Source organism: Amblyomma americanum, chromosome 7, assembly GCF_052857255.1.
Source record: "Amblyomma americanum isolate KBUSLIRL-KWMA chromosome 7, ASM5285725v1, whole genome shotgun sequence".
NCBI lineage: Eukaryota > Metazoa > Arthropoda > Arachnida > Ixodida > Ixodidae > Amblyomma > Amblyomma americanum.
Window position 1 is genome coordinate 167974874 of NC_135503.1, and position 16236 is coordinate 167991109.

The 16236-nt window shown below is 45.1% G+C and overlaps 1 protein-coding gene across 1 annotated transcript in view; it reads right to left on the bottom strand.

The window, feature by feature from the left end:
* LOC144097579 (uncharacterized) overlaps positions 1-16236 on the bottom strand; it is a 955709-nt gene that overhangs the window by 309870 nt on the left and 629603 nt on the right. The window contains exon 7 of the mRNA XM_077630249.1: positions 9793-9966. Within this exon, the coding sequence (XP_077486375.1) occupies positions 9793-9966 (174 nt within the window). The remainder of the gene's footprint in view (positions 1-9792; positions 9967-16236) is intronic.

Consider the following 16236-nt stretch of genomic DNA (forward strand, 5'->3'; position numbering starts at 1 on the left):
CGACTGCAACAAACCGCTCGATGCTTTTTTTCGTGGCTTTGAGAAAGCATGTGATTCCCTTTATATGTAAGGTTGATTTTCTCTTGCTTTAACTTGCATCCAACAGCTCGAAACAGGATCCAAGCTTAAACAGCCAACGGTCGGTACATTTCCCTTGGCATTTCTTGCAGATCCTGCTTTTTTCCTGCCATTATTTTCTGCAGGACATCGCTCTTAGGCCCCAGCACTTTGTTACATTATGACCTTCCCTTTAATGTTTTCTCACATGCCTTCACTGACGGCTATATGGGATGTGCCATCTTGCAATCAATACCAGCGTTTCAGTTCTCTAAATTTAAAACATTTTGCATGCTCTAGAATGGGCTGTTTGTTAATGTTACTAAGAATTCGCATTTTCTTTTATTTTCAACACAATTACATTTAGCCTATTTACATGGGCTTGCCGAAAGCGGTATATTCTCTGTATACAGGTTCAAACACTCAGCCATTAACATGGTTCGCAATGTAGCATGATCTCACCACCGCCTGTGCGGGGCAGTCGCTCTACCGACTGAGCTAACATGGGCGGCTGATACATGGTAGGATGAGCTCGATGTGGGAACGGTGTTGGTCCAGTGTTCTAGTCGAATCCTTCGACGTGGAGATGGTTTCCAGTAAGGAAGTGATTACTCATTAGCATCACCCCAAGTGCAGTCTTAAGACTACAAAGAAAAGCTGAAAAACTTTCCTTTGTAGCCATATGGCTGTGCTTGGAGGCTAACGGTTAATTATTCCCTTAATTGAAAATTGTAAAGTCATCAAGTTCCTACTTGGCTCACGATGTCAGAGCTCACCACTAAAGTATTGTCATTTAGGACAGTTTAAGTATAATATATGTTAATGGCCTTTAATGGGCTTGGCAGCACAGCAGCGATGGCCACGTCCGCTCATCTGCTTCGCCTCTGTTGCGCTTGCGCTTGTGCCAGTCTGTCCGATTGATAGCTTCCACATCGGCATCGAGGGGGCCGTGGGCGATTCGGTCCTCCCGGGGCCGCTGCTGGCACGAGTCGTCGCTCGGATCCGCTTCCCTGCCCGGCTACGATCGCCTGACCCAGCTCAACACACCCAGTGCCCTCGGTCTCCCCCGCTGTCGGCGTGGACGTTGCACCAGCAACGACTCTGCTATCTGGTTAAATGTGGCGCATGCGCGCCTCGAACCGCTTCCTCCCCTCTCAGCATCGAGCATCGGCATACATAGTACTACGTCACCAGCCCGTGGACGGCATAAAAGGACCACTCCAGTATCCGTCACCTTTAATGGGCTTCGCAGCACAGCACCAACGGCCACGTCCGCTCACCTGCGTACCCTCTTTGTTGTACGGGTAAATTATCGCGCACACTATTTACAAAGTGCACCAGTCATGCTGCGTTGCTTGTACTGCCAAGCCCACAGTGTTGCTTAGCGAGTGCTTATGACATTCTCAGTGTCATACACCAGTTACTAATTTTGCCCGGCAGCTTGCTCTCTTGAACTGCTAATCTTGGCAGGTGACGTTGAAGAAAATCCCGGACCTAACACCAACCCCACTGGTACTTGAGATGAAATGATGGAAGCCTTGATGAAATAAGTTCTGGGAAAGCAGCTTTTTTAAGCGAAATGAAAGGCATTCGTTCAAAATTATCGGGAAATGATAAAACATTCGAAGAAATCAAAACAAGACTCGTGAAAATTGAAGTAGGTTGTGCTATTTTTGCCGCAATTCGGAAAAATGTTGGCGATGTTCAAACGCTTGCGGAGCGAAATTCGGGAGAAATTGCGAGCTTTTCTACCAAACTGGCTGATTTTGAGGATAGATCACGCAGAAACAATTTAATATTTTTCGGCTTCTCAGACACTGACCACGAAGCATGGGCCGAATCAGCACAGTTCGTTTGAGAGTTGTATAGGGACAAACTCGACGTGACAATCAGCCCCGTGAATGATGATAAAACGAACAGGCTAAGGAAGTTTCAAAACGACAAGAACCGACCGATAATTGTTAAATTCGATCATTTTAAAATTAAAGAGAAAGGTCTTTCTTGTTCTAGAAACACAAAAGCATTGACTGCAGAATCTCCGAAGACTACTCAAAGCCTACTCTCTTTGTCGGGAAAAAGTTAGTAGAAATTCCGAAATTACTACCAGAAACATACAAGCTCCGTCATAATAAATTATTCAGTGATAAGACACTTTATATTTTTGACCATGCTTCACATAAAGTCGTCCCCTGCACGCCTTAGCTACAGCTTAAACCTCCAGTCGGTCCGAAGCTTAGCTCCCTGTCCTTCCTTTACAGTAATGTCCGAAGCCTCCTTCCCAAACTCGCCGCCGTTGAAAGTCTTGCGCAAACAATAGATAGCAACATAATCATACCCACTAAAGCCTGGCTAACATCATCTATATGTGACTCTGAAATAGTTTTCGTTTTTACTAACAACGCTATTTTTCGTCGCAACAGAACAGATAGACGGGGAAGAGGCGTGCTAATAAGGACTCATGATTCGCTTCGTTGTTCTGAAGTTAAAATTTCATCCTCTCTAGAAATATTATTCATTCAGTGCCACGCTTCATTTACTCTCTTAATCACAGGCGTTTGCTGCCGTACACCCGATTTAACCGATAGCTTTATTGCCAATTTACACGAAGCACTTCGAGTGATAACCGCGATTTACCAACATACGCCCATCGTTCTTTTCGACGAATTTAACTTTGCTGCAATAACGTGGTCCGACCTTTCCACCCCAACATGTAAAGATAACATAGAAAGTGATTTTCTCAACGTTTGTCTAACTTTTGGTCTCTCCCAACTCGTATCAAACCCGACAAGAGAAAGCAATCATTCATCCAACATACTCAACCTCATGTTAAGTTCTCACCCTGATAACGTCGCGCCGCTACTTCATTTACCAGCACTCAGTGATCATTCCGTAATTAAATCCACATACTCCTGCCAGTTGTCACGCATAAAAAACACGAAGAATATTAACACTGTGCGGCAAAGGCAAGTATGGAGCCATTAATTCCGAACTACGTGATTTCTGAATGCGGTTTCTCTGAGATTTGTGACAACGATGAATCGACGTTGACTGGTTCCCTTTCAGAAACAAGATTCATCAACTACTAGCTGAACACGTCCCTGCTATCACCCTCAGCGAAAAACCGTCGTCGCCATGGTTTAACACAGCGATGAAACGCCTCAGAAAGAAAAAAGATAAATACTTTTTCAATCCGCAAAACGCTTTGACACCGCATGTGCGTGGGAAAGATATTATTCTGCAGAAAAAAAAAACATCCTTATCCTTACCAGGCAAAACTAAACGTACATTTTTCTCGTCTGTCCAACCTTCCATGTTGCACACCAACCCCCGCAAAGTTCTGGAAAACTATAAACCCATCACATTCTAAGCCTCCAATATTACATGACGACGACAACAACCTTATCCCGGAACTCGTATCTATCCACGCTCTCGATTTTTTTAACTTTTACAAGTGAACCCGACCGTGGCTTACCGGAATTCCCAGCTCTTGGCCACCGAGTTATGCCACAGCTTACATTTGGTGCTAATGGCACCATGAAACTCATGGAAACATTGAAACATGCATCTCAATCTGGTGATGAGAGGAGAAATTCTAAAATCCTAAAAAATACTAAAAACCTTGTAAACGTAATACTGTGCCACCTCTTTCAGCAGTCCATATCAACAGGTGTCCTTCAACTAGAGTAGAAAGTTGGTAAGATCATTGCCGTCCCCAAAAAGGGCTCGCCTGTTTCATGCAAAAATTGCCGTCCAATTTTCCTCAGAAGCGTCTGTTCTAAAGTAATGGAACGTATTATTTATTCGCACATAGTCAAATTCCTCGTCTCAGTAAAATTTTTTCCTCCTAACCAACATGGCTTTTGGTAAGGACGTTGATCTGACTCTCATTTGGCTCTCTTTATTGAAGACCTAAGCTTCAATCTTGACCGAAACGTTCCTACTGACACTCTCTTCCTTGATTTCGAAAAAGCTTTCGATATGTAACGCACCAAAGACTGCTACTAAAGCTATCGTGCCTAAATCTTAATCCGTTAGTTTTGTTAATGGATTTGTAACTTTTTGACTAAGAGAGAGCAATCTGTTATGCTAACAATTATCTTTCTGCTCGTAGCCCGGTCATTTCAACTGTTCCCCAAGGTACAGTACTAGGACCATTGCTTCGCCTCATATACATTAACGATCTTCCTTCCATTACTTCCTCTACTATCTGCTTATTTGCTCATGATTGTGTAATTTAACGCCCAATCACTAACAGAACTGACATTGGTATTCTTCAAAAGACCTTAACCGAATCGAAACTTGGTGCAAACGTTGGTTAATTTCTTTTAATATTTCCAAAACATGTTTGATTTCGCTCCATCGTCGGTAGATGCGAACTCCTTTTAAATACTCTTTTTGGTTCGGAAGTGTCATTCGTCTCTTCGTGTAAGTACTGGAGTATTACAGTAGCGGAAAACCTGACAAGTTCATCTTATATCATGAACATCGCTAACGAGGCTAATCGTACCGTTGGTTTCATACGGCGCAATCGGCGATTTGGCACCCAAGCCATCACATAATTAGCATACCTAAGTATTGATGTCCGTTGTTGCAAGGTACGTGCTACGGACTCGATGAAGGTTAGCAATTGGGTCTTTATTTCCACCCAAAAGAAGAAAAGAGAGTCTTTGAAAGTACATATTGGCTCCACAAGCAGCTGCTCTCCCCGCTGCCGGAGGAATACTCCCGGTATCCGTCGACGGCCGCGTTTTCGAACACCGGAGTCACGTGACCAAGCTGCGGGAATCCAGACCCAGCCGCGTTTCCATACGAGAGGAGAGGGCAACAGCCGTGTTTCGCGACTCTCGCAAACATGTCAAGTCCGACAGGGGTGCGTCTCCGGCTTAACATGAGCCCCGCGTCTGCGACGAGGCCGGCACCATGCTGTGCCGAGGGTAGGTCGCAGCGTTCGCGGCACAAATAGTTTCCGGTGGTGGTGGAAAACATTTATTGCCCAGCAATACAGAGGGGGGCGAACCCCCTAACATGACACGAGGCAACCCTTAGGGGCTGTCTTTACAATGCAAAAGGACAGCCCTTTGAGGGCCATCCGCTTGAGGGCGTCGGTAATTTTCCGGCGCTGCTCATCAGCAGCGGAGCTGGCCAGGAGAGTCTCCCAATATGACTCCGCCGTTGTTGAGGATGGAGGGTGTAGGAAGGCAGGGCATGTGGGGAGGACTTGAAGAAAGTCTCCCAGTTCGCCGCGGAGCTTACAGGAAGAGAGGAATTGGTCGGGGTAGAGGGCATGAAATAGAATAGTGTAGGGAGCAGTTCGGGTCTGGAGTCGGCGCCAGTGGTAGCCCTGGGTTAAGGTTATGGAGGGAGCCGACGGTGTGCAAACGCGCCGGCTATAACGGTAGTGAGTAAGGACATCTCTGAACGTAAGCAGACGCTCCTGGGATGGCGGAGGAGGTCCAACTCCGGCCCGGAAAGTGAGACCTCGGGCGAGGGAGTGGACCTCCCCGTTAGCCGGGAGGCCCACGTGTGCGGGGGTCCAGATAAGGGTTACGGGGCGGTGGGGTGCCAGAAGTGTAGAAGCGGAGCCGCGGTGCGGGATATCAGGCCTTTGGCGAAATCGGATAGGGCGGATTTTGAGTCGGAGAGAATATTGGTTGGAGCTCGCCGGCACACAGGCCAGTAGTGTCTTGCAAAGCTTCAGCAATAGTGGATCCTTACCAGTCAAACCTCGAGTTAACCTTAAAAAAATACAAATTCGTGCTATCCGCTTCATTTATTTTGATTTTTTTATACTACACTAGTGTGTGTAATTTAAAATCTAGAGCGATCTTACCCAGCCTTGAAACGCGCCAAAAAATTTCACCTTTGTGTCTCCTTCATATATTTTTATTAATTTCTAGGAGAATAAGTCATACCATATGCTCCTCGCCTCTCCAGCCGTATTAGTCACCATAAGGCCGTCTATGCCCCCCACCTCCTGCAAGAACTACCACTCATTCTCGATCTTTTTCGTCGCGTCATTCCGCGGGACTGGAATGATCGACGACAGGACACCGTGCACCATATCAAAGCCATCCATTTTAAGAACGCTATCAAGATCATTGTTGTTTAACTGCCATGCCCATCCCTCATGCAGTGCCCCATACCAGGGGCCTTTGAGGTATCAAATGAAAAAAATTGGTCTAATGAAATTGCTTGCTCAGGTCGGCAAACTAATACAATGCTCTCTTATGCGTAAGAACTTCCCTCACAATCAATTTCAAGTAATATCGGGGCAGATTTACACAATAGTTTTGTCGGACGCTACGGTTGCATTTCGGCTAACTTGCCCACTGAGCACAAGTCAGGAAAAAAATCGTGAACTGCAAATGTAAGAATGCATTATTGCGCCTATGTGTGTCAGACTTTCCTTGGCGCTTGTCTCTTATCATCTATTCAGCTAGACAACACACCGACTTCATAACGTGTATCAGTGAGAATGCTACAAATGCATGCTGCTCATGTGACTTTATATTGTTACGAACAATTCGAAGAACCCCCGGAGAAGAAAAGAACTGCGGCGGTCCCTAAGTGGACCGAGCGCGCGAGCGAGAGAGAACTATCTTCTTTCTCTACAAATGCAGGCGCTTCTACTTCTTCTACAGTGGCACGTATAAATATATTCAGGATAGTGTTTCACGATGGCCTGAAGAACTTGACAAAAATAAATGACTATTTTTGCACTGTTAAGTGAAATGCAGAACTGCGTTCATTCCAACTGGTTTTAACTGTTTTAAATGGTTGAAAACATAATCTCTCATGTGCAATTGCATTTATGCTTGACAACAGTGCAAAAAAGTGAAATTTTAATGTATCCACAATTCAGAAAAAAACACGTCATACATTTATTCGATAAGCATGTCTTTTGCAATAATAGTCAGAAGCGAGCCAGGTACGATACCATTTACATATTACAGTGGTAACTCTATGCAAGTGCTTGGGAAAGGCTGCAAGTGCAATTATTTTTTCCTCTGACAGCAACGAAAAAAACACTGCAATGTGATATCTTGAATAACTGAATAAAAATTGCACGAAATCTGGACTATTTGAAAAATGTAAGTATCCCGGTTGTAATTGCGGATGGTTATTAGCAGCCTGTACTGTAGTCTGGCCCCATCGAGAATTTGCAGTAAGAATCGCGCCGTCGTTCCGAAACCGTCGCGGCAGCATAACTTTGAGATGGGGCAGCGTCTGTTATTTTGAGGCATAAATAGTTGACCGCTGTGGCAACATATGCTGATCGAACGAGGGATGTACGCGATTGCGATGTGACACGTTTTTCAGTCTCTTGGATAGAAACTGACCAAATACATATGGTTTGCAATGAGATCGCTTCCGATGATCATAACCGCCTGCGATGTTGCAAAGTTTTGTCGTTAATTGGTTCGCGGCTGTCAGTGTCGGCCACGATTTTGCTTTCGGCGAAAATCCCACAGGAAAAAAAAAACAACAACCATTGATGCAACGGATGTTCCGAGTACGCCGCAATAATGCGGGCAATTTCTACCGTAACATATATGCGTGTTTTGCAACAAACACGTGCCTTTACCGCCGCACGCTATTAGGCGAGAGTCACTGCCGGGACCGCCAATTTGAACGATGAAACCATCCGGCTCGCTCGCAAGCAGCAAAGTGACCGTAAAGCAGCTTTCCGCCCCCCGCAGGCTGGAAACATGCGAGGCGCATGCTCGCTGAATCCGCTCAAAAAACGATCGGCGATGTGAGCCGAGCGATATTTCTTAACATACAACATATTCTATTTACGACGACACTATTATAATAGGCAAAGTGTCCTTCATGAAGTATAGGCTTGGTGCCTCGCAAGAGCTGCGTTGTCATGACACTGCAAACATTCCACTACAGCGTGCAAACGTCATGTTCCTGCGCTTTTTATTGCTGGTACCGGTAAACGCACGCACCTATAGCGGCTCTTCAACGTTCTTAGCCTGCCAACATGTACGTAATAGCACTGTGAAGGTATATTTTATAGGAATGTTCAGACAAGAGCGCCTAAATATGGCCGTGAACCTCTCAGACTAAAGAGCAGGCGACCGCGTGAGCTCGTCCTTCTTCAGTTCGCGGCGGTGCCACTGCGTGGCCCCGATTTAATGAAAATCATCTTGGCACGCAGTTTTGAGGAATACAGCGAAAAAGCTTCGAAATGCCAGCCTTTATTAGGCTGACTCGAGCCTCAAAGAATTTAATGACTGGGCGGCGGCGTGGCATTAAGTGTCCTCAGCATTCGTAAGCTCAGCCGCGCTCAAGTTAACGCTGTCAAGAGATAGCGCCAAAGCAACTACAACGACCTGGGGAAAAATGAAGCAGTTTCACGTGGCTGCGATTATTTTGGATGGGTCTGGTCGCATCTGGCGTCGCAAGCAAATGATAAACCGCGTGCCGACGGCTTTGGCCATAAAGAAGAAATAAAAATATAATGGGAATATATACGTGAGTGCAATGAGACGTTTTCTTTCCTTTGATATTACGCGTGCTTAAACAGCCGAAAAAAGGACCAAGAAGAAAGTAAATTGCCACAAAAACTGGGTTGGTTGTTTCGGACCCCCTCTACAACTGGACTACAACTGGACCCTAAGGCACTCTACCCTGAGGTGAATATCAAAGAATTTGCATATGACGGCAAAGGTAAGTCATTGATGTCACCAAGTTCTGTTCTACCCCTGCTTTTACAGCCTCGGCTCAAGCAACGTAAGCCACTTACGATGTAACAAAAAGCAGGGGCACAAAGACTAGCTTGAGGGACTCCAGATGTGACCGGAATGTGACCGTTAGAACAGTCTCCGCGTATAGCTACATACTAGATGGTTACGCTGCTTGAAATAAGTTGTCATCTAGGGAGCAAAAATTAGGCAACTCAAACAGTTGTAGGTAATGAAATATTATGGTGTGACGCACAAGGTCTATCGCCATGCTGGAGTCGATAATCATGTCTGTCTACTGGCTAGAATCAACGACGGAAGCAAGAGAGTGATATACGGTGACTAAATCAATAACTGTCGAAAATAGCTTTCGAAAGTTATACTGCTATGTAATGCGAGAACTTGCTGCTTTCTTGAAGAAAGCGAAATGCAGTTTGGCTCAAAATGTTTCATGTACTTACATTAAAATAGTCTAGGTATTGTGCGATAATAGGACACACAGTTGCTCGCTTTTGTTCGAGACGGCCTCGACAGAAGATGCTTTCCAGTCATTAGGTATGGCTGTAGATAAGTTCTTCTGCGCACTTCTAGCCTGCGTCTTTTTTGCGCCGTTTCTGTCAGTGTGAGCCATAAAGCAACTGGCTCAGTAGTTTACGTCATCAATTAGGAAAGTAGGCACTTTTTCTTTGCGCTTCCAAACTATGCGGTCAGATCAGACTTACAGTCTATGTGGTATGAGGCTGAGCTATGGACAAACCTCGAAAGATAATAAATTGTGTTTTCTTGCATGTGTGTGCAAGTGTTTCGAATATCCATGTTTTAGTAGATATTGCTACACTGTTTATAAGTTATTGGCCACAACCGGTTGCACGAGCTTGCGCTTTGTGTAAGTCTTTCTTGCACCCCAGTTAATGACTGCTTTGTCAGCTATACTATGGCGCTGGTTTTCCTCTGTTATACGCAAGTGAGTGCCCGTGAGCGCCAAGCAAGCCAGCACATAACTGAGACATCTTCCGCAGTCTTCACGGTAATGCTTACTTACCGCCGTTATTTCCTTCAGTGAAGACTTAAGCTCACGAGACTTGGTCATCTCGCTGAATTTCTTCGCAACTGGTACCTCCGTAAACTGAGTTTCTACAACCGCCATGTCAAACACTGCGGCCACCTTGGACCCCTTCGTGAAAGCCAGGCTGTCTTGCATAGCCACGTAGTCACTCTGAAAAGATGGAATGGTTTAGGTAAAGAGCTCTGCCTTATACAGACTGTACCATGATTACGAGGACAAGTACCAAGAATATACGACGATGCACGCACGAGGCGTCGCTCGTCAAATCTCCTCAGTCGTTGCTTGTACCCGCGATGAATCTATATGTTCGCCTACTGACGGGACACTAAGTATGGTTGTGGAGAGCTAGCCCGTAAACATCCTCAGATGAAGTTCCGTTCAAGAACTGCTTTGGATGACTTGGCGAAAGCTAGCGAATGTAGAAAGGGGCTTGAGCAAGATTGCCCTGAGTGTAAAACACCCGCTGCAAAAACTCTGGCAGCCTTGCACTTGAAATTTCACGCCAAAAGTCTCGTACGAGAATATTCTTGCGAAAAGCCTGCATGCTATCCTTATTCTCAGTAGTTTCAACCGATGCTGCACTGTCATCAGAAAACTCTGTACACACAAATCACCTAGCCAGTTTCGCATGCTTTACTTCACCACTGCGGAGAAATAGTTCGAAGGACACTTACGCTGCTTCTTAAACGCCTTATAGGTACACTGAGGAGATCTGTATCAAATGTATTTAAGGCCTAGCGCTTTCTTGCCCCACTGAGCGAAACGCCGTCTGTGTGGTTTGTATGTATTAACACTCGATGGTACACATAAAAATGGTGTCCTCAAGCAACCTGGCAAGTGGCGGTTAAATTTATCATGTGTCGCGCGAGGTTACACGAGGAGAGCAACCTGGATCACACAAATTCCACCTGTGGCAGCAAATGACAACCCAGGGCAATGGAACACCGCTGCATCACTGCTCCAGCAGTGTTATGAGGACTCCCAGGGGTCTATGACCGGTAAGCAGAGAAAGGAATATTCCTAAAAATTTGAGCACGCTTAAGCTTCGCGTTCAAGAGTGGAAAGCGACAGCGTGTTGCAGCGCTGTCAGGGAGCCCACGGAACGCCATCGCCTTGCCCGTTGGACAAATTGCTCGGAGCCTGTATGAGCCTGCAAACCACACAGACGCTACTCCACACTAACACTTGCAGACGGGTGCGGTTCCATGTCACCACTTCATAAAAGAAAGGCACTACTCCGACGCAGAAGTATGGATGGGAGGTTGTAGCGTCCTCTTTGACACAGGGTGATCGCATTTGCCACCATAATCAACTTTTTTTGTTATTTGTGTTTAACTGTGTTCTAAATTGTTGTTAACATTCCAAATTTTCTTTAAATACGCCTTGCTGCACTTCTAACCTTGTCAGCTCTCTGCTTCTGCGCCATCAATCTTCCAATACTTTTTTGCTAATTTCCACCGGAGATTTATTTACATGACAATTGTTATCTCTAGACCCTAGGACCCCAGGAAGAGTGATTGTGCAGCATCGACATCTAGATAGATACCATAACATTTGAGTACGCGGTATTCTATTGTTTCTACAGATTTACCACGCACAGCACATGTGTTATCTTCTTCGTTAAATTTCTTCTTGTAGCTGCGCGTTCTAAGACGCACTGACCTAGCGTCAAGGAATAGGGCACTGCCTCTTCAGTTATCATAAAACACTTCCTTCCTGATATGCCTTTTCCAGTATCGATATAGTTCTACATATGCTTCTTTTCCGTTGAATCTGCCCAAGTCTTACCTTCGGCGTTTTTAACCTGTCGTTTACTATTTCTTTCTCCGTCCTCGTGTCTCGCATACTTACTGGTTAGCTTCCTAGTTCTTTTCCGCCATTGTGAGTCAACGCTGTTTCTGTATAGGTTTTTAAATACGTTAGCTGTCCACCTGTTATCGCCCAATTTCCACAGGCGTTCTTTATATAGTATATCACTTTGAGCTTCCCAAGCGTCGAACAATGCCCAACCCACATCCCCCTGTACTGCCCCGTTTGTGGTTTTGCCATGGGCACCTCTTGCTGATCTTCCAACAGCTCTCTGATTTACTTCAAATCTCGTGTGAACTTCAGCTTTTAGGCACAAAAGCGCAATCCAGAATGTAAGCCCCGGCGCCAATATTCCTTTCCTAATACCTCTCAGTACTTTATAATGGTTGTACCCCCATAATGCCCTATGTTTTGTTATCCCGGCATGTCTTCGCCCTTTTGCCATAAGAGACTGTTCGTGCTTTTCCATGTATACCTGTCCTTCGTTTGCCTATACATACCCCGAGATATTTGTATTCGGCGACTCGGGGTATTTCATGGTCTTGCATTGTGGGCACCTCATCAGTTGTATCGTTGAAAATCATCACACCTGATTTAGTTGTTATAAAACTGAAACCTAGAGTGTCTCCGTCGTCTCCACAGCAATTAACCAGAGTTGGCAAATCTTCCTGGTTATCTGCCAACAGTACAATATTGTCCGCATGAATTCACACCTATGAATTAACACCGGTAGTAGTTGCTCAACGGCCTTTCCACCTCATGTGTATACGACTGATTATAACCTCGATTGCTTCCTTGTAGCCTTCTTTCCATACTTATCATATAAAGCATAAACAGCAGCGGGGATAGAGGACAACCTTGGCTTAATCCATTATGTACCTCGACAGTTGTCGTACTCTTAATTCCTTCCCATGATATTTCAACTTTATTTTGTCGACATATTTGCTGTAGAAAATCAATTAGCTCAAGACCGATACCTTCATCTTTTAATATGTTACACAGAAGTTCCCTGTTCACGTTGTCGTATGCGCCGTTTATGTCCAGGAAGGCTAAATACAGAGGTCTGTATTCCGCTTTAGCAATTTCTATGTATTGAGTAAGCACGAACAGGCGTACCTCTTCTGAACCCGTTCTGAAGTTCTCCGAGTATTCTGTTACTTTCTACCGTGAGCGCATTTTTAATTTCACCGCCTGTATCGGCAACCTGTATATAACTGATGTTATTGTAATCACTTGGAAGGGTTTTGGGTCCATCTTATCGCCTTTCCCTTTATAAATCAAATTCATTTTACTCTGTTTACAGCTGTGTGGAATTTGCTTATTTTTCTTGACTCCATCCAATGCTTTTATCAGCGTTTCCTTGCCTCTTGGGTCAAGTTCATTAATTAGCTTGATTGGAATTTCTTCTATTCCTACGTACGTGCATTTTGGAATATTTGCTTCCGCCTTTTACAAATAAGACTGGTCAGTTCTAAGTTTCTATTGTGCTGTCCTGTGTCGCTCCTTCATTTGGGGTGATTACCCTATCGTCTTTCCTTTATGACTCAGATATAACTGATGCAATTGAGTTCACAGCGTCATCTTCCTCTAAACATTTTCCCTCGGCATCGTGAATATGTTCCTGCTTTCTGTGATTCTCTTTACCCAGCCAGCTTATATGGTTCGATAATTTTCTTGGCCCCCTTTAGTTACATCACGAACTTCAGCCAGCCAGGAATGAGAGGACTGCTTTATTTTAGCCTGGACGAAGACCTGCACTTGCTGTTTCTTTTGTCGATAAGGTACACATTTTCGGCCTTTTTCCTCTTCAGATAACTGCGCTCTCTGTGCTTCTATGTGTTCCGTTCAAGCCATCCGTCGTTGGTTGATGGCCTCCGTAATTTCCTTAATCAATCAGCTTCGTGGCTTCTTGTTGCCTCTCCAGCGGTTTACTCCTTTTACTTGTTTTATTTTGGTACTAATTAGTAGTTCTAACTGATTGTAATCCAAGTTTTCCGTGGGGCGTTTCTCTATTGTTTCCTCTATGGCGGCCGCTATTTGTTCGTCACACATTTCATTTTGCGTTCTCTTTTTGATTTCTTTGCATTTCTTTCTTGATCAGGGCTCCCAGCTGTCGACTAATATGCTCATGATCACTTCCCAGGCTGTACTTCCCCTGTTCGTACATTTCCATTATTTCGAGCTAGCTACAGATCCCTTGCGACATTAGGCTGTAGTTAATGGTCAACTGCCTGCTACGGGATTCCCACATAATTTGTCGCTGACATTTAATTTCTCTATTTGCAATAACAAGGGTCTGTCGCTCACAGAAATCTAGCCTTAACTTTCGTTACAATCTGTGTATTCATACAGAGCCTCTATATGGCCATTCGTTTCATCCAGCAGATAAGAGAACCATCTTCAAACTGCTTTATATCGTCATTGAGACAATTAACTGGATGATTTTTTTCGTGCCTGCATTTGTCACCTGACCCTAAATAAGCTACCCCTAGCCATGACCAATTAGCGGCAATTGTACGTGATACCCGGACAGATTCTTTGAAAGTTGACTTCATTATTTGGCAATTTGTTCCTTGATATGTCAGATACCTACTCCCCTTCCCTTCCTCTCCGTTGTTGTTCTGTTGCTCCCTTCCCAGACGTAGCCATTAATAACCGGTGGATCTTCTAGTTCCCTGAGATGTATCTGGCATAGCGCGTATACACCTACTTCGTCATTTACCTGCTTTTCTGATTCTAACCATTTCACTCTCGTTCTACCCTCTTGCATGTTTATGTAACTGATCCTGGTATTGAATTTCTTTTTCGTAGTTTTCTTCCTGGACCTCCCAGTGGTCATTTTTTTGCGCTCAGCCACGATTGTTACTCTTTCTAGTTCGCTTCTTCCTACCTTTACGCCCTGAGCAGCCGAGGAACCCCTAAAAAAGGTAATGCCCGGCCTGTTAGGCGCCAGCCGATCTCAGCCCCTAACCTTCCACTAAAATGGATGCCATCTCGTGTAAATCCCCTGCGAAAGCCTGATCTATGGACGTCCTTATTTATGTCTGCCTATGCAAGGCCTTTCTCCTGGCTTAACTTCCTTATCTCTTGACTAACAGCCACAACGTTCTTGACAACCTCTGAGTTCCGTCCTTGCACCTCCGGCACTGTGCACACCATGATCCGCACTTTCTCTGCTATCGCCCTTAAATCGTCAACTTCCTCCGCACTTTCCACTATTTTGCGACTTCACCATTCAGGACATCATTTAGCCCCGCCGATGCCACTACCAAATTGCGCTCTGCAGCATTCTCGGAAAGTTCGTTTTTTGTCGGTCTCAATACTGCGTCCATTGTCCTGCCTGGGAATGCCCCGACTGCTACCCGCTTATCACCTTTTACATGCCCCATTATAGTTCTTTTGCACCTCCTCATCTTTGAGTCGCCAGCGATAAGCACTAGGGTATTCTCTTCCTCCTAACTTCCGGTGTTTGCTGCTCTTTATCAGTGACTATGACCTTGTTCTTTTGTGGTTAGCTTTTTCCCTTCTCTCCATGGCCTTTACGCTTCCTAGCTGCCACCTCTGCGTAGCTGTTGCTGTCTAAGCCTGGATGACTTACTTTCCTATTGCGATCCATGCCAGTGCAGGCCCCATCCACGTGGCTGGCGCTGGAATGTCCGCCATTGTGGCTTCGTATGGCGGCGTCAGCCATTTTTGCGTCCAGCAATTGTCTAAGCTTTTCTTGAAGTTTGCCCTTCTCTGCCCTCTCTACCTGTAGCTTTCTTTCTAGAGCACTCATATGCAACGCTAGGTTGGTGCTTGCATGGGCAGCCCTGTCCGGGCGTCCACTACGCAGTATTTGCACATAAAATCCGCGCTTTCGGCCTCCTCTAGAGTTTAAAACTGCGTTTCTTTCAAATTCACCGCCGCCTCACACTCCTTGAATTTAAAATTCAGCTGCTTGACCATAATAGCAGCACTCGATTATTGATACCACAAAATGCTAGATTATCTAAAGGTTAAAAAAACCGCTTGCAGGCACCTGCTCAAATAAACTTCTGCCTACCACAAAAGCCGATCACCTAGGAAAGGAATAACTACCTGTATAAACTAGTTAAGTCACATGTGAGCGCTGAAAACCATAGCTGCCGGCCAGAATAGACCAGGCCGTTAGGTAACTGACATGCTTTTTTCGCGTGCACTTTACCTAAGTAGCCTAAATTTAAAAACTAGCCTGAATAAAACTGGCCTAAATCTAAACTCTCAAGATATTGTAGGAAAGAACTCAACTATTCGACGTAGCCAGGGAGCTCTCGCAGTCGTCCGTCCGTCCCTTCCCGATCACTACGCGCCATCCCAGGAGCACCGAAACATGCGTCTGCACCGTACGGCTGTCAAAACAAAAAGCCGAAAGGATGGACAAATGGAAGGTAGTAGCGTCCCCTTTGAAACGGGGTGATGCCAGTTGCCACCATGCTGAGCTATTTTCCTTTATTTTTGTTTAACTCTGTTGTAAGTTATTAAAATTCGCCATTTTCTTTAAGTACGTCTTCCTACACCTTTAACCTTATGCCACCTCTCTGCTTTTGAGCCACCAATCTTCCAATCGCTTTGCGCTAACTTCTGCCGCAG